Genomic DNA, 25,703 nt, shown 5'->3' with positions numbered 1-25,703 from the left:
CTAAGAGCAGAAAGGCACTTGAAGCAAACCCAAAATAAGTAATCAAAGGGAAAGAGTGTTGTGGCTAAACAGATTGGAAACTTTGGTGGTTGGTGATTTCAGCTGCATCTGTGGCTGCTACAGCTCAATGTGTTACAACTATGGTATGAATTTATTTCAGATGAGTTTCAGCCTCCTTTTTGCCAACAGGAAAGGGGCAAGCAGTAAGGTTGACTTTTTATTCTTATTACTCTTTTCTTAACATTATACAACCACTTGTAACCTTATTTATTTAGGCAATAAGGCCTTTAAGGGACTTTGATCAGCCTAGCTAAAGTTTCTTCAAAGATTAACTGACGTTCTTTAAAAGTACATCAGTTTCCTCTTAAGCAGGTATTTGCTTACCACGTAACTGGGTGTTGAGTGCTATGTAGTTATAAAGTTTGCCGGGCTCAGATGTAGATTTCCTTAAGACATACTGCTGACATCACTAAGTCTTTTCTCTGACTATTTTTTTTTTCTCCTTCTGTTTCCCCCTCCCTCCCTCTCCTCCCTCTCTCTCTCCAGTTTCTTTATTCAGGTAATTCCAACTCAGACTTATTCCAACTTGTTTTTGACTGACAGTGAGGGAAGGGAGACACTCTGACAGTTGTGTTTCGATTTTTAAAATTTTTTTTAAACTGTGCTCACATGCTTTATTGAAAAGACATCTAACCTTTTATCAAAAAGATTGTTTGACTTGTCATGACGATAACATCTAGTAAGGAATCTGAACATTGCTCATTTACAGGTAAGAGGTATTTGTCAAAAATGCATACATACTTAACAGTGCTCTGGAAACCGTGCGTAACTGAAAGATAATTTTCCTATTTTTCTCTTATTTTAGTAATGTAAGGATTTAGAAACTATTTGTAAAAGAAAAAAAATGTTTATAAGATTATGCCTTCTTGTGAACTTTGAGATACAGGCACTTTAGAGATGACAAAGCACAAGCTGTCATGGTTTGGTCTTTCCACTGATGCAAACTACTGAATGTGAGCTTTGTAATGTATGTTGCTGATATTTTTATATGTTGGGGAGTGGGGCAGATAGTGAACCTTTCTTTGTTAACGTTAGCCTGCCAGAGACTCTTTCTTACAGAAATACATAGTGTTTTATAGGCTCTTAGAAGCATGTTTTTCAGTCAGTGCTTGTTTGGGGTTTTTTTCAATGCAGAAATCAGTTTTAGTTGACATAGTGGGAAAACTTGCCTAGAACTTTATACACTCCCTGTTACCTATCTGTATAAGAAAATATTATGTAAGTTTTCCGTGGTAGGTATAAAGTATGCAAACATGTCTGAGTTAGAGAACATTATGCATTTTCTTCCAGCTTCTGCATGTGTCTTCATATTACTTGTTTACAGCAGGTTTGCTTTATCCTCAGTAATCAGTCTGAGTCTGTGGTGTAAATTCCTCTCTACTTTAGTGTTGCTTGTTTTTGCCTCAGTTTTTATTTTCACATAGGGATCATGCTGGAAAGAGATTTACAGATAAGTTCCTTTTTTCTCCATGACGTGCTGGTTGCAAAAAGGAACAAAGCTGGCTTTCCTTTGCGAAGCAGGAGTATCTACATTACTTTTTAACTAAGCTTGTTTCCTGACTTGCCTTTGGCTGTATTGTACTTAGAGGTATTTCCAGAGTCTTTCTGATCACAGCACCTGAGTATCTATCTGCCAAGCCTATTGTCTCCTATTTCTTCTTTCAAAATTGAGAGGGGGAAAGGGGCAACTTGCTATTACAGGAATGTCTTCTTTATTACCCTGTTTGCAAAATGTCACTATGCTCTCTGCACTCTCTAATAATCAGTTTATAGGAGGGGGGAAACAAGGCTGAAATGCAACTTGGTGCTGGTTATGCAGTACAAACTGGCATTACTTTTGTAAACTGGAGTGTAGACGAGACCAAAAACTTCCCCAAGAATTTCATCCCAGTAAATGAGGCATGGCCTAGAGACAAAACCAGCAGCAGATGACTTGGTCTTCAGTCTTCCAACATACATACAATACTTCAGTCCTGTTACTTTTTATAGAATTTCAAATTAAAACAAACAGTTCTTTTTTATCCTGGCTCCTTACGCAATGAAACAAACAAATAACCCACAGATCTGTTTGGACCTCAAATTTTTGTTTGTCCAGATTTCATTAGAGTAGTCTGGAACATTATTTCCTCCTCCTCTCCTGTTTCTCTCTCCTAAGACAGACAGTTCACACAAGCTGTATTCTTTGGGAACAGGTAGAGACCAAATCTGTGAAGTACCAGGCAGTACTCTTGTGAGGGGCCAAGAAAAACAGAAACTTAACTGTTTTGCATGCTGAACCTCGGAGCTTTTTAAAATAAATTTTGATTCACTTTGCTTCCATGAAAAACAAAGCAGATTATGGGATGTATTTATTTTTGTTTTAAATGGAGGAAAAATCTTTACCTTATTTGTTCCACTATGTATATGAAAATCAGAAAAAAAAATTGATCAGAGTATCAAAGAGTTAAAATCAAACTTTTCAGTTCAAAATGAATTTATTAAATGTTAAATATTTGAAAGCTACCTTCCTGCTGAGCTGTTTCTCACCCCTTGAAAGGAGAGAACATTCATGGCTTACTCAAATGAGTTACTACAGGCTTGAGGATCATTTTAGCACTTAATATGTTTGGATCATTAACATGGTAAATAGCTTCACATTAAGAATGTGTGTGCCCTTGGAGTAAACAAGGCACAGCGGGAAACAGCAGGTCCCGTTTACTGGCTGTGCATGAATTGAAACTCTTGCTTATTCTATACCTATCTAGCCTGGATGGTGGGAAACACACATGGAGAGCAGCCAAAAACAGTGGATACATCACTAATTGGGCTGCAGGAAGATAAAAAAAAAAAAGGGAAGTAAGAACTATAGCATCTTTCCCTTGTCCTAAGCATATGAAATAGTCTTTGTATGACTTGCACACTCTGAGGTTCATAGCAAGTTAGAGGTCATGGTCAAGCAGAAAGGGAACAGGCAACAACATGAATGCTCTAAGTATTGTCATCCTTTACTGGATAAGATAAATGCTTGGACATAAAGAGAGTAGGCAGATGTTTTGGGGTAACACATTTGCAGTCATTTTTACCCGTTAGAGAGAAAGGTGTTTGGCAAATTTCATTCTCCAGCAGAGCCTTAGGCTGCATTCGTGAAAGGCTGGGACTGAACTGCTGGGACGGACACAGGTTGGACCCAGCAGGGATCTCAGCAAAGTGCCATGGTCTTATGCAGGTTTCCTATGTCTGCTGGACACCCTTAGGGTTATTGGGAAACCTCGTGAGATTTAGTTACCAATGCTTGAGAATCTCCTTGTACACCTTGCTGAGGAGATGTGGCTCACTTTGTATGTGTCAGTGAAGACCATTTGATCATTTTTGATCTAGGTATTTCATTATTTGCAACGCCTCTTCCCTCCCTGCACTGTGTCTGCTGGGGTATGAGAGCCATCTGCCTCTCTGTTGCCTCCCAGAAGGGCTTCTTGATTAAGAAATGTCTTTCTTCCACTTGTTCAAAGTAGCCCCTGCAATTTGACCTTCAGTTCACATTGCATTTTGGCTGGGTTTTAAGGTGGAGAGGAAGCCTAAATCTTGGGAATTGAAACTTGGTAGCTTTTGAAATCACATTTGACTCCTTTCTGGTTTGTTTTTCTCATGGAGATTGTCAGCTAGATTTGTCCATGCTTAGAGAGCCTAGGTAAGCCACCTTCCCTTTGTAAATAAAAAGTGATAAAATAAGTTTTGATTGGAAAAACAGTATAGCCTGATTAGATTAATTTAATCTCCACTGCTTTAACTGAGGTGATTCAGTCTTGGTTGGATCATAACTTGCAGGATACCTCTCTGGTTTTACATTATGGACTTTTCCTTATCTACAATTAACACTTTTGCATTGAGGCTATATGATAAAAATGTTTATCTGTTGAATAAATTCCCGTAATCATCAATGAAATGATACATATAACAGTGCGCCTACTTAGATTACTTAAAAGGTATATTCTTAGCATGAAACAATCAAAACAAAAAATAAAAGTGTATTACAATCAAAATTTCCCCCTTTCCACACTAGAATTACACAACACGAGAAAAGCGCATAATAAAAGAGATGTTCATGACATTTTGATCAGTAAATAAATTCTTCCCACTTAAATTATTTTTACTTCAGTCAACACTTTCCAAGGGAAATGCCAACCAGAAACATGTTTCTGAATTTTTATGACCTTGTCTGTAAAGGTCCCCCTAAGTGTCCCCTTGTTTTCTATTCAGCAATGATGCCAGTCAAAGCTGCCTACCCTTAAACCTGGAAACTTCCATGCCAACTGTCCTCTTCTGAACGCCCTCCAGCCTCTCACCCAAGTAAACAGGCTTCATTTTCCTGCTGCCTTATCCAGAAATAATGTTTCCTGAAAATTTCCTTCCTCAAACACTTCAGCATCAAACCCATCAACAGTCCCCTCTCTCCACAAAAAACAGCCAAAGCAGCACTCTGTGTATGGCAGCAATGGATAAAAGAACTGATGGAAGACAAGGAAAAATGTGCTTTCTGTGATTTTCCCAGCATTTCATTAAGGCCAAAGGTATATCAGCTTATGGCAGGAGGTGTTTGAGTGATAAAGGATGCTTGCGATTCTGATTTATTTTCTTACACAAAACATTCTGACAATAATGCAAAAGCTTAGGATGACAAAAAGCAAAACTTTTAAGGCAACATTTTATTTTATTACCACACTGAGTTTCATTAACTGGTACACTTGGTGGCCTCTATGGTACATGGTAGTTGGTCTCTTGACAGTTCCCATCTTACTGACTTTAGATGACAACTCCTCTTTCCCAAAGATAGGCAGAAAGTCAATTGTTATATGGGACTCTGTTTATGAGATATAAATTAACATAGCAAATGTCAGCTCTTGGGTGCTGGCCTTCAATATGTCTGTTACCTGTTGTGAAATGTGGGACATAAAAGGTGCTGAAAGCTCTTGTCAAGGCACAAAAGAGTCAAAGAACGAAATGGTCTGCAGTGTAAAATGCGTCCACAAGACTAGAGGTGAATGAACACGACTCAGACAGGTGTGGGAAAGCTAACAATGTTATTTTTATCTATAATGGACAAACAAAAGGCTTCAGGTCTAGTTCTTGTTCACATTGTGGTCCTTTTACACTGCTATGGGAAATGTAAAGGTCAGAAGGGGTTCTTCAGCTGGTGGCATCACACCGTGAGCTCCAATTTGAGGTCTGTTTGGTTTCATTTGTGAGAATAGATCTTAACAAGCAAAATTCATAGAATTATGCCTTACTTCAGTCACCTTTGCAGAGGTCTAAAGGTCTGTCATACTGCCAGAAATCCTAATAATAACATCTTGTTTTTCCTCATATCCTTGCTTTTATTGAGCTAATTATGCTAACATGGCCACAAGCCTCACTCCCTGTTCTCAGTACAGGTAACAACATTACTGCTGCTTCAGCCCAAGTCTTCAGGTCCTTGAAGTTCATTCCTACTCTGTTCAATTGTTGCAGTTAAAAAACAAAACAAAACAAAATAAAAAAATCCCAAACAAACCACAATAAAAATCACCAACACAAAAATGAAAACCAACCCCAAAAAACTCCAAACGACCCAAACATCCTCCACAAACAAACAAAAAAAACCAACAAAAACCTACAGCAACCCAAAATAACAAAACAATAACGAGAAAAATGAACAACAAATAAAGAGGTACTCAGCCTTAAATATGTGTCTTTGGAACAAAAATGTACAAAATTTAGTGTTGATTTATTTTCCTGTCAGCATAAAATGAACAAAGCTGTGACTTGGATCATTACTCAGAATAATATTTATTGGTAGTAAATCTCCTTCCCTTTGTAAGGTCTCAGGTGACAGAGAACATAAAATCTTATTTTAAGACCATTTCTTAGCGTTTATGTGCCAAAATCCAAGAAAACATTTCAGCGGAGCAGTCCCAGTGATATATCCTCCTACTGCACTGTAGCATGAGGGTTTGCTTTGGAGATATATTTCTGGTTTGTAAGCAGTGACAATGTAAGAGGGGGACACCATGACTTTAACTGTTTTAGGTCTTATAAATAATGATTACATAACCAAGGAAAAGCTTTTTTTCCTGATTGCTTTATATGATCTGAAGAAACATGTTAACTACCCAAGCTGCCACATAAAGACTGACAATCTCGCAGACGTCAAAAATCTTTGTATTCTCGCTGGGAACTTTGATTTAAGCATATTGCTAATAATACATACTATATAAGCTCAAACATTAACACTGAAATCCACAAAAAAGCTGGGAGAAGGACCAGATCCTCATTCCCCAACCTCAGAAGAAAACAATGGTCAAAGTTTCAGAACTTGCTGACTTCCTAAAACTCCATGTGCTATCAACAGAAATCACTTCTGATCTTCAGCTTTGCTGATCTTAAGGCAACGCATGCCACTGAATAGCTCTGGTTAAGTCTTCTCATTTTCAACTGATTACTAGCTCTGTCTTGCTGAATGGCAGGTTAGGCATGGTGAAAAGCAGAGGCAGATTTGAGCCACGCTATGGAAAGGGGAACCTTCGGAAGAAGCAATGATGGCAAAGATGTAGGGTGCAGGTTGTTCACAGGCAGGCCCAGATGTCATTTTTTGGAGATGCATAGGTAAACACACCATGGATGAGGAAGAACAAGCATGATGAATCCATACTTTGGTAAGAGACATGGTGGCAGTGTATATGTTAATGACATAGAAAAGCAAGCTGACCTGTGGTAAGGAATGTCATAGGTGAGAACCTGTAAAACAGAACAGACATATCCAGTATCTTGTTTTAGACTCCTAGACAGCTTGCTTTTAAATAAGGAAGTTGTTCATCTGCTCCAGTGCATAATTTATATTCTTTTAAAATAACTAAACTATATGTGTGATGGAAACAGCACGTCATGTTGTGTAGTCTTGCCTTGGATTCCACACTGCACAGTATCTTCTATGGGATTTAACCTGAAAGGCTTCCTCAGTACAAGTCAGACTGACATGTATTTATTTAGCATATTTCAACTTAATATGTAGATGTGCTGTAAAATTTACATGTGTAAGCCTAATGATTCCAGGAAGAGTAGGCATATCTTCACATGCACTGTAACAATGTCTTTCCATACAAGCAATAAACTTGCCACCTCTCAGAAGCACCGACTTTGCTATATAGGTGTAAGTATAATATAAATCTCGGCTGTCTAAAAGTTAAAGATCTGCTCATCAGTCACTGCGAGGAGGTGGGCATCTCCAGGCATTAGAGGAAGAAGAGGCACACTCACTGTGTGGAGGTGTCCAGCTCTCTCCGTTGTCTCTGGTGCCTTAGAGGACTAGTTCAGAGTACAGAGAAACCTTTTAGAGAACTACAGTGAACAAGGAAGAATTTCAACCTACAGAATTCAGCAACTGGCCTTGCAGTGTCTGCACCTTTAGAAATGGCTCAGTTTGGTAGATGCCTGGCAGCCAAGTCAGAACTGCTGTGTCACAATGAGGTTTTAAGAGGTCTGGTATCCCCAGGCAGATTTTTAAAAAGCATATATCTGAATTTCTTTCAGATAAAAGTCACTGTTATATAAAGAAGCATCATTCAAGGTATCACAGGTGTGCAGTAGGCAGATCCATCCTGGAAAAGGAGCACCTCCAAGAAAACAAATCTCTTGATGCTGAACATAGCCTATAATCAGAACATGTTAATTTTCACCATGCTGTAAATCCTCAACTTGCTTTACATTCAGATGAACAAAGAAGAAGAAAACCTTCAATCTGCTCTAAATGATTTCAGATATAACAGCAGGTGAGGCAGGATGCAACACAAAGGAGGAACTTGCTAGGTGAACATAACAACTAGCAGATGTTTGTTGAGGTTTGTAATGTGTCCCAGAACAGGTGTATTTTCAGGATTTTGTTGGAAGCTGGTGAAGGAAGGAATTTCATGTATGTCAAAAGGGAAGCTACTGTGGAACAAAATAAGAGAAATCTAGAATATTAGGCATTGATGAAAAAGAGGAACAAGGTAGCAACAAAGAGCAAAGAAAGCAGAGCTATGGAGGCCAGGGCAGTAGCTGTGGAAAGGTCAGGAAGTGAGCTTTATGGGTATGAATGAATGAAAAATATGTCTGCATAAATGAAGGGGGAAATTATGGTCAAAATAGTAGAAAGGACATAAGATTTTTACCCTAGAAGTTTGAGTGATTTGACTGTGGGACAGATGAGGAGGACTGTGAACAAGAGGCACATTGGGAAATGGTTAATTAATAAAACAAAATTCTAGACCTGAAGAAAAGGTGGATTTTGGAGATGCTGTGGCATCAAGCTAACTGCAGACAAGAAGTCTGAACCATATAGCCAGTGGAGCAGAGGAAGCGCTTTCAGACAGGGCATGTTCTTTTGGGAAAGACTGGGTTTGACAGTGTGTCACCAAAGCAGTGAATTAAGGGGTTTTTCTGCATTGCCATTGAGCTGTTGTCTGCCTAGTGGATTCACAGTCTCCAGGACTTGCCAGCAATTTCACTATCGTAAACCCATTTGAAATATGCTGCTGCAATTTGTTATATTTATAGTCCTGCTTAGCTACTTTTTGTGACAACTTATCTTTAGCAACTGTCTGCAAAATGTGAATTCTGTGCAATAGCACAAAAATAACATATAAACAGCACTGAAGTAACATATAAATGTCTACTAGGATTAGTTACACATTTCCCATCAAGTGTGTTTTTCAATGAAAATGGAGGCTTTATTAAATTAAATACTACAGGAAAAGCATGGAGGGTTAGAGATCAAAAAGTTTGATTTTTCCACGGAAAGAATGGTCTCCTGTGGGAGATGTAGTTGATTTCCTCATACCCCAGTTATTCTTTATGCCTGGACTCCTCAGACAGACTATATTTCTGTTGATGTATCAAGCCTTATAAAAAGGCGACAGAAAGCAATTGAGGAATGGTGGTATTTTTTTTTGTTCTCATAAATCAAGCTGCTTGGAAAACATCAAAGTGACTTCTGAAATTCATGGCATCTGGAAAACTTACAAAAAACAAGGTAGAAGTTGCTGAATCTTGTAGAATTTTAAAAATAAGTTCGCGGTATTCTGAATGTATTTGGAAACTATTCTCAGCAGAACGTGAACAATGTTCTATTCAGTCTAATTACTTCAGTGATCAAAGCTAGACCTTCCCAAGTTCCCAACTGTAAAAGATTGTGGAGCTTTTGAGATGTCATGGGATCAGAAAGGAACACTCATAAAGATAACGTATGTGTAAATAAACAAGTAAAATAACCTCCTTTGAGTATAAGGAAATGTAGTAACTTTGAAAAACAGCAGGAGAGATTTTTCTTGTTTGGCCACATTATCACTGCTTTTTTTTTCCAGCCTGTTGTAGCGTAGCACCACAAAGCTTTTATGGAGGTTCCCAAGAAACTACAGGACAAAGAGAAATGGATAGTGAATCATACAGTTATGTCCCCAGATTCCAACAATGGGATACGCATTGCTTATCTGTGCTCCCCTAAGAGGAACAGCAGTTCATTGCATGAGCTTCACTTGTCACCAAACCAGCCAGGAAACTCATGTTGGGATTTTTCAGCCAAAATTCTTATGAGCTGAAAATGCAGACTTAGGTCAGATGAAAGATATAATGAATTCGTGTGAACAAGATAAAGCGGCTTAGGCTGAAAAAGTCTGAGAACAATTTTGAAAAGTAAAATATTTCATTTTGACTTTGTGGAATCAAGATGTTGCAGTCTGTCACTTCAAGAAATGTGGTGTTCTTCACCTGATTTAAATTAGACACACACATATACAGCTCTATAAGAACATCAAAGCAAAATGAAAGATTTAGGGTTTTTTTTAACAGTGTCTTTAGTCCAGAATGATTTTTTAAAATTTTGCCAGAAAAGTGGAAAGTTTTTTTGAATTTTTTGTTTGTTTTGATATTTTTGGTTTGGCTAGAAAATCAAAAAACATTGATGTGCACCAGTACATTTATGCTATTTCCTCCCTTTCAGAAGCCACAGTCTCTGCAGCAGACTGAGGGGTCTGTGTCATGGAAATTGGCAGGGACTGAGTAATTTGTGAAAGCAAAGAGAAAACAAATATTATTTTCCCTCTGATTCCTTGGGAGTTTATCTGGAAGTAATACGATACTGGGCTGTGTAACATCCCAGTCAAGAACCTCAGGAAACAGATTTTTCTTAAAAAATCTAGAGTTTATATTCCAATTTTTGCAATATAAGACTGACAGCAAGGCTCTGTACAATGGTAATATTTTTGTTGATGGAATGGATAAATAATTAACCTAGCATATTTTCATTTCCATCCCCTCACAATGAAGGGATACAAAACAGTCCATATATTTAAATCCATGGGCTAATTTCAGCTTAACTTGGCAGGTGAACAGAGGCTTCAGAAATTATGTTCCAACAAGCTTCATGAAACTAGGTGGCTCCGCAAATCAGAAAGACTTTATTAATGCCTTCACTGAGAAGAGGAAATCAAGGGAGACCAGCCTTAACCAGACATCAGCGAATCCACGTGGAGGCAAATGCAGTGGAAAATTCTTTGCACAGAACTTGCATGTCGTTACAACCCTGGGGTTCAGTCTGGAGTTGCGATAGCAGGAGAGAGCAGAGCTTTACTGGCTCCTTCCCCATGGCCTGGTGGCTCCTGACACCCCATGAGCTACAGTGGTGACCCTTGTGGGAGGGAAGTTGTGGGTAGTGGAGTGGTGGTGGTGGTGATGGTGGTGGTCCTGGTCCTGCAGCCTTCCCTCTGCCAGGCTGTGGGGGGTGACGAGAGGTGCCCTTTGCTCTCAGTCTACCACCTTTCACCAAGGTGCTCATGGCCTGAAGTACCCTGTTAAAGGGAGCATAGAATGACACAGCTGAAAACTATCATCTCCATTTAAAATTCCCCAAAATTTCTCGCCATTAAGCTTGGATTTTTTTTCATCTCTCTCACAAAATATCAATCCATTCAAGAGCGTTACGGAAGTACTTCATGTAAGCAGAATGGAAACACATACTAACCAGCAGCTTATGCTACTTTTACTTTACAATTATTAATTTTTAAATGTCTTTAGCACTCCACAAATACAGCTCAGAGTCCCAAACCCCCAAGTGGGGCTCAGGCCCCATACATCTCCATCCATGGGCAGAAAAAGAGTATTCCCATGGACAATACTGGGATTCTCTCCTGTTTCTTCTCTGAAATATCAGGTGTAACTAAATTCCTCTGCAGGCCTTTCCTCCTTCTCCCCTACACACTCTACTCCTCCTCCCCCTAAAATGTGCAGAAGTGGAAAACAGGGCATTTTTCCATTCATTGCATGGAGAGTATGAGAGCTTGGCACGCAAGTGAGCTATGTGCTGGAATTTGGGTGGGTCTAGGAAAAAGCACAGACTTCAGTGGAAAACATACATGGGTGTGTGTGTATGTGTGAGAAAAAGTCTTTTAAACCTTAAATTAACCATATCCATGGATTGGTCAGGAAAAAAAAAAAAACAACAAAAACTGTCCTGAAATAAAACTCTTGGACAGTACTAAGAATAAGCAACCCCACACCAGTATGAAAGTGTCACTGATATTTTTAGTTTGTCCCTGACCACTTCAAAGAGGCAGGTGAAAGGCCCTGGTTTATACACCGGTGCAGAATTTTAACGGCTTGTAGGACCCCCATGACCATTTCTGTCCCTGCTGGGAGGTCTGGCCACTCTCCACGAGGCCAGTGAGGAGGCAGCTTGGCTGGGGGCAGTGACACGGCTGGCATGGGAGTGGGGTCAGGGATGGAGATGGGGATGGGGATGGGGACAGGGTGTGTGAACCCTGGGTGACACCAGTGGCCTCCTGGGGACTGTGTTTCATGAGTACTTTGACAAAGCTCAAAGGGAGGCTTGATTGGGAGAGGATTTGCTCCAAGACCATAGCCACAGCTTGTGGTTACGAGTCATTATAGATGTGTCTGGGACTTGCTCTTTGAGAAAAGTAATTTGTGTCAAGATGGAGACACTTTATCCAGCGTAATAATGGCACAAAGGGAAATGTATGCAAAAGAAGATGCATTCACAACTGCCTAGATACACCAAGATCTCCCACGTCAATACTCTGTATTTGCAACCACCTGCGCTTTACAAAATAGTCAATGTATCATTTATGAAAACACATATACCATGAAGTAGTAATTTAAATAGTGAAAATGAACCTATTATTTCTATGTAAGTGCATATATGTTTGCCTATGAAACATCACATGACCTGATTTTATTGAACACTATTTAATTTTCTTTCAAGAATTCAAAAGTATTAAATTTTTGGGTTTTTTAAGTAGCTGCCAAATATTTATTTGAGATCAAGTAGAACTTGCTCTCTGTTTATCAGACCTCGGTGCAATTTGAAATCTTTCTAGTGCAGAGAAAACAGAATAGGAATGAACATTTTTGAAACTGTTGTGTCCCTCAAAGAGAATACTGGTCACCCTTACTCTGTAATTCACAGAAAGTAAACAATTATAAAAAAACAATTAAGTAAACTATATGTGTCTCTGCTGTGCCGGTAGCATCACCTGTGCTTTGCCTAAGAGAGAAAGACATCTAATTTAAAAATCATTAGTTTTGGTGAGGGAAGTGGATACTCTGTCTCACGGGCTATGTTTTGCTAGCATGAAAGAAGAGTCACTTCTCGAAAACATTTTTCACAGTATGAACTTGTTCACACAGGTAGAGTAATTCTTCTTAACCAAATAACTTCCTGAGAAAATCAGCCTGTAACGAGTTTTAAGACAACACCATGACAAACCCATCCTTCTTTCTTGGAAATGTACTTTGCAGTATTACAAAAATCACAAGGCCAAATTCACTTTTATGTCCTGGCCATGCAGAGAAGCCATAAATTTGGCCAAATTAGTGGGTTACTCTTCATTTATTGTTACTCTGTCCAGATGAAGCAGCACAAAGCAGCTATAGCACACAGGTAAGACAGAAACTGTCACAGGGGAAAAGCTTTACTCCTTTAACAGGGTCCATCTTCCTGCTGGGTCAAGCTGTGCAATTTCCTCAGTTAGATTTGATTCTGTCTGCATTAGGCACTAGATGAACAAAAGGTTATCAACATACAGACTTTTCAATAAAATACTTTTTTGCCTTGGCAGTTTCCTTACCTTTTGCAGCCCTCCCATTATTTTCAATATTTTTGAGGTTTTTACATATTTAAAAGGGGAAAGGAGCAGAATGGTTTTTTGGTTTTGGGTTTGGTTTTTTTTTTGGTGGATAGTTCTTTTCATAGAGTGGTATTTCAGTTTTGAGATTTAGTGGCTGCATAGAGATGGAAAATTACAGACATGTTTATTTTGGCAGTGTTTGCGAATATGTACATACAGTGTGATATTTGCGGGGTACTAAGGTCAGTCCTCCATCAGCATAATGTCTTGTGATATGGGCTAAAGGAGTGCTGTAATTTGCAGGAAATGCAGCCTTCATATACAGAGAGAACATTAAAAAATCTGCCCCAGCAGAAGCCTGATGCCCTGCAGGGAGCCTCACCTCATGGCCACACCTACGCTGAGCTATGAGAGCCCCAGTGCACAATGACTAATTAAAAAGCAAAACTGAACTTGACTGGAATACAGTGCATGCACCATGTGATGAATTGGCATGACAAATGGTAATAAAAAAGAGAGCTGCTGAGCCACTGCATGTATTCATACAGATAGGAGCTGATGTCCCTGCTCATCAGAATGAGACAAGGCTGGTGCTGGGACTTGGTGCCCAATGTTAGGATTGAGGCTCAAGCTATCTGTAGTCCACGAAAGCAAAGGAGGTCACAAACCACTCTAAATTATTTGAAATATCCCACTGCTGCCTAGTAAATATCTTTCATGTGATAGCCGTGGTAGCTGAGAAACAGGGAGAAGCGGCCCCAGGGAAGGCAGACTGAAGGTGTTTCAGCCAGCTTTCGTGAACTAGCAGCAAAGTGAGCAAAGTGCTAGCTTTTCTCTCTGCCTCTTGCATAACCATGACTAGGCACATTACTTTTCATTATCAGCCACCTGTTGATAATTTAAATTAAAATATAGATTAAATGTCTGGGTTTGGTTTTGTTTGCTTGCTTATTTTTAAATTAAGCCAGATTTTATTAGACCAAGAACTGAAAAGCAAACAAACAATAAAAGAAGCAAGACAAGCTTTCTGTTCTGCTAACCTTTCTTCAGGTCTGAAACAAAAGCAGCAAATTTCAAGCCAACTACACATTGGCAAATCAGTTGTTCTGAGTTTAACTTTATTATTATTACTCTTATTCAGTGGTAGAGTAGGTATCTGTCAGCTTGTAAAGTGATGAGAGAGTACTGGGGAGGTTAAAAACAAGGTGCTGCTCTTTACTGATGATGAAAGAAGGGAAAACAAGGACACAGCCAACCTGTGGTGAGCAGGGAACGACAGTCCCAGCAAACTTAGGCAGCAGCCCAGTCTGGTATGTTTGTGCTCTGTGCTGACCTGGGAGGGGACTCTCTTCCCTATGAACTTTGTCAGATTTAACAATCTGAGCAGTAGATGGGTTCAGGCTCACTATTTTGCCTATTGTTATAAAACCTGTCACTCTGTGACTAAAATACTAGAAGAAAACACAGTCGTGCCTTGGTTATGTACAGAAACACGAAACTGTCTTGGCACATGAGCTCGTGCGGTCAGATTATAGCCAGGTAATTTATAGCAGGCAGTATATAAATCAGCATCACAAGAGGTAAAACATGCCACGGGGCAAACAACTCAACCACCTTGAGCCCCAGCCCTGACATCTGAGCAAAGAGCAGCGCAGCCTCTCTGGGTGCCTTTGCCAGGCCGGTGGTCCCTGGGGAGCTGTGCTGCGGCGAGGTGGCCTGTCCTCGCACCGGGACGGGGAAGGTGGTGGGAGCTGTGTGAAAGCAGGCTCTCACAGAAGCCAGAGCAGCTGCCTGGCAAAGGGCCCGTTCCTGAAAAAGGAATCAAGTACTTAAGTAGGACTTAGGTAAGCCTTAGTTGACTAAGTGAAAAACTATTTTGCAGAAAATCCCTGCCCAGCTTCTGTTATGTGCTGGAAGTGCTCGATGAGTGCAGGTGTCCCCAGTTCTGATGCTCTTTCTGCTGGGTGCCCAACAGCTCTGTGTTTGGGCATGCCACAAAGCACCCTCTAAGACACCAAATGGATTTGTTTATGAAGCAAGAAGAACCAGAAACGAGGCATTCCTTGATTCGTCTTCAACCTTCTCCCAGCGTACCCCCTTCTCTGCTTATCCACCTCCCTCCTGCATAGTAAGGCTCCCCGAACTGTGTGGCTGCTGCCACTTGTGTTCCCAAATCTGACCATCAAAGCAGGTGGAGGTGACACTCTTCTCCATGTCTGAGGTGATTTGTTCCCACATTTCCACCCTTTCAGGGGAGTTCACTCATAAGTAACCATGGAGATGGGGTGGGGAGATTCTGCACTTCCTAATCAGGATGCATCACTGTATGGATGAGGATTTATAAGGCCAGAAAGCAAGAAGGCATTGACATTACTCAGTGGACAAGCTGTTAGGGTGCTCAGCTGGCCACGGAGAGTATGAGCTGCAGAATTGCGTTATGTGTTTACACTCTGGTTTCCTGAAGGAAGGGACACCAAAACTGTCTTAACGTGGACGCAGAAATGTCTCAACATGTATTTTCTTGTTTTGACTTTGGAAATGGCTATTTTGTTTTGACTGACACAGTAAGTAAAAATGATGAATTAAAAAGTGTGTTTGCTTGTGACCAGTCATGAGGAAAACCTCAGCACAAAGGGCTGAAGCCTTGCAAAATTTGAAAACATTGAAAACAGAGTCGTATAATGGAGACGTCAGGAATAGGTGCTGTGAACCTACGGTAAGATACTTGCAGAAAATAAAACAGCGTGCAGTCTTGTGAGATGCAACTATGCCGCTGCCACAGCTGCGTGCTTCTCTGGCCGTGGTGTAAGCACAACAAGTTCAGATTTTTTGATTCGCAGACAGTGGGAATGGAATACTAAGCAAAATGAGAGAAAACAGGGTAATGAGAGATACCTTCATGGAAAAGGGAAATACCTCAGGGAGAAAGGACAGAATATAGCCACTGAAAGCCCCCAGAGGCATCCTAGAAGAGAAGAGTGAAGAAATAGTGGCAGTGACTGCAAAACAGGACAACTGCAGGCATTAAGCTCTCAGAAGGTCTGGTCCTGGCCTTAGTATTGACTGCAAACATTGATTGTGAAAGGACATCACTCCCGTCCTCCCTTAGCTCAGTTCCTTTTCTTGGGTGTTGCTGAGATGTTCACCTGTGCCAGAGACCTATGGTGAGGGGTCATTAATGTTCCTACAGCAGGTTGAAGATGTAAATGAAAGTGGAAGTACAGGGTATGAACTTGATAAGCATAAGGTTCTCCTTCCCCTCTACTCTGCCCTGGTGAGACCTCATCTGGAATATTGTGTCCAGGTCTGGGCCCCTCAGTTCAAGAAGGACAGGGAACTGCTGGAGAGAGTCCAGCGCAGGGCCACAAAGATGATTAAGGGAGTGGAGCATCTCTCTTATGAGGAAAGGCTGAGGGAGCTGGGTCTCTTTGGTTTGGAGGAGACTGAGGGGTGACCTCATCAATGTTTATAAATATATAAAGGGTGGGTGTCACGAGGATGGAGCCAGGCTCTTCTTGGTGACAACCAACAGTAAGACAAGGGGTAATGGGTTCAAGCTGGAACACAAGAGGTTCCACTTAAATTTGACAAGAAACTTCTTCTCAGTGAGGGTGACGGAACACTGGAACAGGCTGCCCAGGGAGGTTGTGGAGTCTCCTTCTCTGGAGACATTCAAAACCCGCCTGGACGCCTTCCTGTGTAACCTCATCGAGGTGTTCCTGCTCCGGCAGGGGGATTGGACTAGATGATCTTTTGAGGTCCCTTACAATCCCTAACATTCTGTGATTCTGTGATTCTGTGATAATGCAGCAATAATGTTGTCCCTTTCAGCCTTGCAGTGTAGTCCTGACACCCAGCTCCCCAGAAACAGAAAGAACAGGCTCTTGAGAGTCTATTTTGACTTGCCCATGTAGAAAGAGCCAGGTATGGTTTGTGCAGCAAGAACAAGGAAAGGGTTAGTGGGTGGGAAAAGCATCACAGAAGAAGCAGGTTTTAAAAGCTTAACCATGGTAATGAAGTGTTTGAAACTGAAGAGTTTGAAGCAATGATACGCCAGCAAGGGAGACATTCAAAAGTATTGAATGTTGCACTACTAAAGAAAAGCCATTCGTAAAAATAAAAGAGCAGAACAGGTTTCTGGGGAGCCTTTCTCTGTTTTCCAGCAGTATTGTATAAACCATGTCACCAAACACAAAAAGGAGAGTTTCAGAAACTGATCAGTTTACTTCTTTTTGAAAGAAGCCTTCAGTGTATGTGGGGATTCCCGACGAAGGCTCCACACAGCCAAGTCCCCTGTGCATCCACAGAGCCCAGGACAGAGGCTGGAGGGTAGGTTTCTGGAAGGACAGAATGCTCACTTGCAGTGTGTTAGCTGTTCAGATGCTGGCAGTATGTGCTTTTTCTCCGCTTGGAGGCCTGTTCCAGAGACCTGTGAAATCGCTGAGAGCTTCTCCATTAACCTCAATAAGCTTAGAGTCATCTTCTGCCTTCTCTCTGCCTGCTTGGTTGTTTTCCTATTTGCTTGCATCAGTGTTGTTTCCAAGGCTCATCTACATAAATCGACAGTTACTGTGAAGCCTAACATCCTGCCCTTGGAAAGAACAAGAGTCCTGTAGAAATCTCCCTCGAAAACAATGCACTATGTGACTTCTCCAGCTTTAATTCATCTTCCATGGACAGATGTCAGGCATGCAGCCTAGGAGAGACAAAGATGGATTTGGGTTTTCACTTTCTTCATGCTGGTCTGTAGATGGTTGTTGCCCTGGCCCTGTCATGAGGCGTGAAAAACACGTGGTGCTACCTCCCCCACTACACCTCTTGTTCTCGCCTTGGGCACAGTCAGTTCTGCAGCCCCTGGGCACTACCCTGCCTGCAGATTTGGCTGTGTTTCTGCTTTTACCTGCTCCTGGGTGCCCGAGCCTGGGGACAGTCACCGCAGGGCTGCCCTGTGCTGATGGGTGGCTCTACAGAGGGATGGGGAGCTAAAAGCGTGGCTTTGGGAACTGGTTTTGACTTGAGGGGGTTATTTACAGGTCTCTTGGCTCATTCCTTTAGTAAAAGAAAATAAAAAGGTGTTAATTTAGTTTTTAAAGGCAGTATCTTTCACAACACGGCTGACTGCCAGCCTGCCTGTCACCAGTCTCAATGCTGATCAGCCCTAACGCTGAAGGACTCTTTTACAAAGCCCAAGGTAGCAGCATGATGGCTGCATGCTGCAGCTGATGGCAGAGGTGAAGCATCCTTTTGCAAACACTGCTTCCTTCCCTCTACCTCGGCTCTCTCCTTTTGTATTCCATAACTCCACTACAGAGGATTTTGCTGGTTGACAATTGCATGGCATAACCTGGTACACAGGCCAGAAGGAGGAGGGTGTTCATGCTAGGCAGAGCATTGAGAATTCAGGAGGCACTTTTATAACCTACTGAACCACATCAGACCTAGGAACGATTTAAAGATTATGTGGTTCTTTTCAATGTTTTCTTTACTCACTCCTGCTTTTTTTTTTTTTAATGTCAAGCCTGCTAATGGTTTATGCTGGTTGAAAAAACAGTTCCAGTTTTGCCCCTGTATCAGAGTGGCAGTGAAGCATGTGTGAGGGTTTGCTCAAGTGGCAAAGCATATCTGATTTGAAAAAAAGCAAACCTCTGAGGCCATTCAAACAAGTCATGCTCCTGTACACTTTTGATCAGTTGTGTCTGCCAAAAGAGATCTCGCACAAGCAAATCTGGCTTCATGCAACAGGAACATTTTTGTGTGTATGCAAGCTGGCTTTGACTTCTTGATAATGTGCTCTTTGGAAGCTCTTTGTGCTTGTTATATCCTTGGCTGCTGGAATTACCTTAATATCAAGGTATTCATGGTTGGTTGGTTGGCACGTAGCTCTACATTTTATCAACTTTGTCTGCACTAAACTTCCTTACCAGCATGTGCTTTGATGAGGAGTCTCCTCTGGCTGTTCCAAAGAGCTGGTGAGGAAAGGAGGCAATTCACAGGACATTAGAGCACTAGACAAGTCTGAGACGATTTCATTTTCTTCTCTCTTGAAGTACCTGTTTCCTTAACTGTGCTTCAGTTCGCTTTCATTTGCAGCTACAGTTTGAATACGCGCTTTTTTTACAGCAATAAAAAATACCTTACCAGTGTAAATCATTTAGCTAATGGACAGTAGATGTTATTTTAACTGAAAAATGTATACTACTGTTATTGTTCAGGCTTGTTTTATTACATTAACTTACTGTAGTAGACATGATTTTTCATTTAGAGGGAAAGAAACCAAGCATTCCAAAATCTTTCAGCAGAGGTGCAGGGGATGATTGTTCAGGGCGCAGAGTATCTGAGCTGCCTATATAAGGTGTATGATGGGAAATAGCAATGCAGGTGTTATAACATGGCTTTTATACATACAGACATCCACAAATCATTTACTGTGGGCTATTGTACTGGTCACTTAACTCGGAAAGCAGTGGGGAAGTGGAGGGGAGAAGCCTCCTCTGAAGCCTGGTTTTGTTCCACTGTTGGTTTCATCAGAGTTTCTTCCACCAGATGACTGCTCCTGGCTTCTCTCAGTGATAATGGAGGGGAGCAGAGGCAGTGCTGCTCTAAGTTGGTGTGATCGATCCTCTCTTCCCCTATCAGTGTGGCAGAGAAAAAGGGAAATGTTTCTGCGGGGAAAGGAAACCAAGATCAATTTCCCTGGAGAGGAAAAGAGCACCGGAGGAACTCAGGATCACACAGGAAAATGTGATGTAAGAGAAAAAAAATAGGAAGCAAATCAACAGAAAAAATACCCTACCATCAAAAAAAGCACCAGAAATTGGCTGGGATCCATTTCAGGAAATCACTGTAAAGCTGAGTAACTTTGTCACATACAGAAATACAAATCAAGGGAGGACACAAAAGATGACAGAGAAGCTCTGATACAGCCTCTTTTATCTATGGTGGACTGCAAAACTAACAGCTCTGCCGTGCTGACCCCACATGTGGAGATCAGCTTTACACATGGGGACAGCAGAGAGGCACAGTGAGAAATGGCTTTGCCTGGGAGTTGAAACACAGTCTGGAACATGACAGACGTTGCCTATGGCTGCAGCAAATCTTTACTTCTTGTGTTGAGCCTGAAATGGCAAATTCCACAGCTGCCCTCTGTTGGCATAGCCCAGGGAAGACATCATTCCTTGCCCACTATCTTTCTGCCTCCTGTCTTGTGGAGAACCTATTCTATAGCATTTCAGTATGCCCGTGATCTTAGGTGTCCTCCACCAGCTCTGGACATGTGGTGGGATGCAATGTCAGGATTTCCTCCATTCAGGGCTACTGGACAGGGAACAACATATTTCAGGGCAGAGCAAAGGCAGGGGCAAGGGCTCTTTGACAGGCCCTTGTGCGGGTTGAAACTGTGGACCCAGCTGGTGCTGCAGATGGGCAGTGCGGTGTATGAGTACCAAGTCTGGCATTTGAAGAACATATCAGACCCACAGTGCATGTGGGGCAGAGAGGTTCTTCACACCATGCCCAGTGCATCCCAAACATGTCAGATTATATGCTGACCACTTGTGCAGAAGCCAGTGTTTCTCGCACATGGTAGAGCCACAGTGAGTATGGTATGCCAAGTATTCATGTGCCCTTCACCTTGGGATGCCCCTCACCCTGACTGGATAGCTCTGATCTTCACCAAGACTGTGAGCCCTGTCCCTGCCCCACCAGCTCAAGCCCACCAGCTGGAGCACTGAGGAGAGAAGGTGGAGCCTTGGCCATCTCCATCCTCGTGGCCTCCAGAGGAGGAGGAGCTGGCAGCCCTGGGGAGCTGCTCCCAGGAGCAGGCGTCCAGGTAGGCTGAGCAGGGGTATGGGATGGGGACATGTCCCTGGCGCTGGATTGGAGATGCCATCTACCTCCTGGCATAGCAATTTGTAGCGGTGAATTTTTTTCTCACAGCTTAATGTTTGTACCTGAAATGAATGGTTAAGGGAAAATGTGCTTGAGAGGAAGAGGCGTACTTATTTTGGGACAGATTTTTGCATACATTTTATATCCGTGACTTATCCAGGGTGAGGCTCCCTGTGCAGAATAGACCCTCTTCACAAAGTAGTGTGCATTTTCCTGAAAGGCTTCCCATTAGAGGTTGCATGTATTTATGGCATACTGACAGTAGCACTTCATTTTGAGTTTGCCTAAAGAGCAGTTGCATGTACGCTCCTTCCTACTTCTACCCCTCCCACCCCCCCTCCCCCCAATTTCCTCCTGTTGTTCTTTTTTCAGATCACTTGAAGGTTTTTTCCTGTTTATTATCCGGACATGCTGCGCATTGTGTGTTGATTTGGCTGTCACATAAGGAATCTCCTACTGGGGTCATTGATGCATTCCTTTGGTGTTTATATATATATATATATATTTATATATACAGCAATGGCTCCCAGACTATGGAAGAGAAATGCTGGTGATTACAACAAAACTGGAATGAGCTACAGGTGTTACTGGGTGTTAAGTTTAATTACCCTTTCCCAGAAAACCTGCAACAATGTGATGGGTATAGTCATAAAAAAAATTCTCCTTAATTGACATAACAGGAAAGGTACTTCATGAGCAATTATGCTGATGTCCTGGACTGGCACATGTGTGTACCACAAATATATCTTGTACTTCCTGCAAAATTCTTTTAAGTAGCTACAAGGAAGATGTTCTTTTTTTTTTTTTTTTTTGGTGGTGGTTCACGAAAACGAATCACTTAAGGCTCTTTTTGAGGAAAACAATGGAACAAAACAATGCTTTTTGTGCAACCTGCCAAAGCACAAAGGATGCATGGGACATTTTTTTTCTTTGTTGTTTTTGTCAGCAGGAAGTTTTGATGTCGGAAACGACTATAACATGCACTGTCCTTGCTCTACGTAATCACTGTCTCTTCTCACAAGCCGGGTCTTATTACTTGCCTCATCCAACTGGCACAGGCACCGTTCTGCTTCACTCTGCGGGCTTTGTTCAGTCCTGAGTGTCCACACACTTAATCTCCATCCGGACTGATGCACAGTAAATAAACTTCAGGAGTCGGGTGGTCCAATGATTGCTGGGTTCGCACAGGTCAGGGCCCATGGCTAGAATGCTGACTTCGTGAATTGCCTCATTTTTTTTCCTTAGATGGCTTAAAACAGGACTACTGTACAGTGCAAACAGCTTCTAAGTGTTTTCAGGTGTAAATATCCCTTTCCAAAACTCGACTTCGATGTGTTCAGGTCTGCTTTGTTTCCTTCTAGGTTAGTTGTAGATTTGTGACAAAGAGCCAGATCCGACTGAGTAAATCACTTGTGGAAGTTAATTGTTCACAGTGAAAGCTGGTCTGGCTCATTTTTCGTCCGTCGCAGGAAGAGACAGAGGTGGTGTGCTGGATCTGCGTTCTAAACCAAGCATTGACGTGACTTTAATTTTGATCAGATGTCTCTCTTCAGGGCATTAAAGAAAACCTGCTCACTAATCAAAAAGAGACTCTTCTCCAGAGAAACGTAAGAAAAAAAATTAATGCATTTTACAGAAATAAAGTACTAGTATAAAATTTCAGCTTGGTCAAATTTCTTTTGCAGGATATCATAAAAGAAACCTACTTCTCCACATTTGGCAGTCACCAGAATTGAAGAATGTTTTGGGTTGTTTTATTTTTCCTGGAAAAAAAGAATATCAAATTATTTGTAATGTCAGATATTGTATGATGGTAACTTTATATACCAACTGTTTTTATTCACTGCTGCTGTGTTTAGATTATGTTTGTGCCTTCTCTCCACGACATTTTCAAATGCTTTTCAGAATCAGTTATGTGCTTTGATTTCATTAAGTAACAGTCTTCTTTTATTCTCCCCTTAGGACTGAAGCAGTGAGAATGGAACCCACAAAGATTAATATGTCTCGCGTGCCACTGGTTAACGGAGGCATTGACACTGTCATGCTCAAGGCTCACAAACCCCGTGTGATGTCCAAAAGCGGTCACAGCAACGTGCGGATAGACAAAGTCGATGGCATTTACCTGCTCTACCTTCAAGACTTGTGGACTACAGTTATAGACATGAAGTGGAGGTACAAACTCACCTTATTTGCTGCTACTTTTGTTATGACCTGGTTCCTCTTTGGAGTTATCTACTATGCCATTGCATTCCTTCATGGTGATTTAGAAGTAAACAAGTTCACTCCAAAGCACGAGCCATGTGTCAAGAACGTAGACTCTCTGACTGGGGCATTTCTCTTCTCCCTGGAGTCACAAACAACCATTGGCTATGGATTTCGTTTCATTACAGAGGAGTGTCCTCATGCCATTTTCTTACTTGTGGCCCAACTGGTCATCACCACTTTGATTGAAATCTTCATCACAGGTACCTTTCTGGCCAAAATTGCAAGACCTAAAAAACGGGCAGAGACTATTAAATTCAGCCACTGTGCCGTCATTACTAAACACAATGGAGAACTCTGCCTGGTGATTAGGGTAGCAAATATGAGGAAGAGTCTTCTGATACAGTGTCAGCTGTCTGGGAAGCTTCTTCAGACATATGAAACAAAAGAAGGGGAGCGGATCCTGCTGAATCAAGCCAGTGTCAAGTTCAACGTTGACTCCTCTTCAGAGAGTCCTTTTCTCATTTTGCCTTTAACCTTCTACCATATTTTGGACGAGAGCAGCCCTTTGAGAGATCTCACACCTCACAATCTCAAGGACAAGGACTTCGAGCTTGTGGTGCTCCTGAACGCCACAGTGGAGTCCACCAGCGCTGTCTGCCAAAGCAGGACTTCCTACATCCCCGAGGAGATCCACTGGGGCTATGAGTTCATGCCTGTGGTTTCTCTGTCTCCAAATGGAAAGTACGTTGCAGATTTCAGTCAATTTGAGAAGATTAGGAGAAGCACAGATTCCAATTATTATAGTATGGACTCTGAAAAACAAAAACTAGAGGAGAAATACAGGCAGGAGGATCAAAGAGAGAGAGAATTGAGAACGATGCTGTTACAGCAGAGCAATGTTTGATCGCATGGACAAAATATTCTGATTAATCCTTTTTGCAAACTGAAAAAACATACTCTCTGTGCCGTATGTCCACTATGAAATAGCAGTGAAATCCTTTTCAGCAAATAGCTTGGATGTATAGTAAACCTATCCCTTTGTTTGGCTGAGCTGTTAAACAAGTATTTTGTAATTAGGTAGGGTTTCTTTGTTCATGATCGTGACTTAGCAAAGTTGGATTTGTATAAAGTGTCTGCCTTATACAACCACTAAAAGCAGACACACCACTTGCCGTTTGGAAAGTGAAACTAGATGCACTGTGCTGATTCCTTCAAATATTTATTTGACATAGTTTTACTGTGAACATGTATTCACAGAAACAGCACACAGTACTGCTAGAAAAAGATATGCTCCTTTAAAATATATATATATTTCAAATGTGTATTCTCGTACCAGGTATTGCCTTCGTGGCAATTCCTGACACTGACAGACGGTTTGGTTGGATGTGGGAAGAGCCCACTGGGAGGTGATAAACTTCTCAAATCTTGAAGGAAGATGACAGAGTAGTCATACTGGATGCTGAGGAAGGGAGCTCTGCTACTGAGAGCTTGTTTTGTGATTGGTTTGTGATCACTCACTTTTTTAATCTTGTTGATGCCTGATTTATATGTAATGGCAAAAAGGGAAGATGAGGGCAAGATACTCGCAATCATAACAGTAATCAACTAAGGTTAAAGCTGTTTTTGAGACACCTGGTTTTTAATCCAATGTAAATAGTTTGTAATAGCAGCATAACAATACATTTCTACAGATTGCTTGCTTTGCTATGGACGATATTTTATTTTGGTTAAAGGAAAACTGTATAATGTCTGTAGACAATATTTACTTTTTCTGGCAACCATAAAGGACAAGCATTCTTTTTATGCATTTCATTTTTGGTCTATTAAAATCCTTCTATTAATAAAGGAATTTAATTTGAACAGCTCCTGATCTTTTTGTGGCACAGAGGGAGGGTGTGGTACCTCAGAGATGCTGAAAAAGCCGAGTGCTTGGCAAAGGCAGTTGCATCCAGCACGCAACACAGGGACTCAGCAGATCACAAAAGCAGTCAGTTCACAGGTAACAAACCAGGCAGCAGTGGTGCGCATGTAGTATGCCTATCATACTTAAGTCAGCTTTTGTAATGGGACTTAGAAATTATTTCTGACTCAAATCACTTTGGCAACTTTCTGAGTTCTAGACATTGTGCACCTCCAAAGCTCTCGCAAGGAAAAGCTGTATTCAGTATGAGTTTTGGGTCTGTGTGCCAGGTTTTGTCCTGAGAGCCACCAAGGCCTGCAGTGATAAAAGGAATTTTGGCATCATTACACTTACTGGTACTGTGCCTAGCTTCCTGTGTGGCCCAGTGGAATGCAGTCCTGCAGTCTGCCATCCAATATTCTATACAGTAGATGAATCTAGCTTGGTCCCCAAAGAGGCATGCACCAAGTTGAGCACAGGGACGTCTGTGGCACCAAGAATGAATGTTTAAGAAGAAG

The 25,703-nt window shown here is 41.5% G+C and overlaps 1 protein-coding gene across 2 annotated transcripts; it reads left to right on the top strand.

Moving 5' to 3' along the window:
- The first annotated feature begins 688 nt into the window (after window positions 1–688).
- On the top strand, window positions 689–25,068 carry KCNJ15 (potassium inwardly rectifying channel subfamily J member 15). 2 transcript variants are annotated; one of them, XM_065644025.1, is made up of 2 exons: window positions 689–769; window positions 23,043–25,068. In XM_065644025.1, exon 2 carries the CDS (start codon window positions 23,059–23,061, stop codon window positions 24,187–24,189), a length of 1,131 nt encoding a protein of 376 aa, XP_065500097.1. In that variant the 5' UTR covers window positions 689–769; window positions 23,043–23,058; the 3' UTR covers window positions 24,190–25,068. The 2 variants fall into 2 exon arrangements, with proteins under 2 accessions (XP_065500097.1, XP_065500087.1); XM_065644015.1 differs by lacking the exon at window positions 689–769 and adding an exon at window positions 22,555–22,687.
- Window positions 25,069–25,703: the final 635 nt, after the last annotated feature.

Source organism: Caloenas nicobarica, chromosome 1 (genome assembly GCF_036013445.1).
Source record: "Caloenas nicobarica isolate bCalNic1 chromosome 1, bCalNic1.hap1, whole genome shotgun sequence".
Classification (NCBI taxonomy): domain Eukaryota; kingdom Metazoa; phylum Chordata; class Aves; order Columbiformes; family Columbidae; genus Caloenas; species Caloenas nicobarica.
The sequence above is the reverse complement of the archived record's forward strand: the minus strand, read 5'-3'. Positions and strand labels throughout refer to the sequence as shown.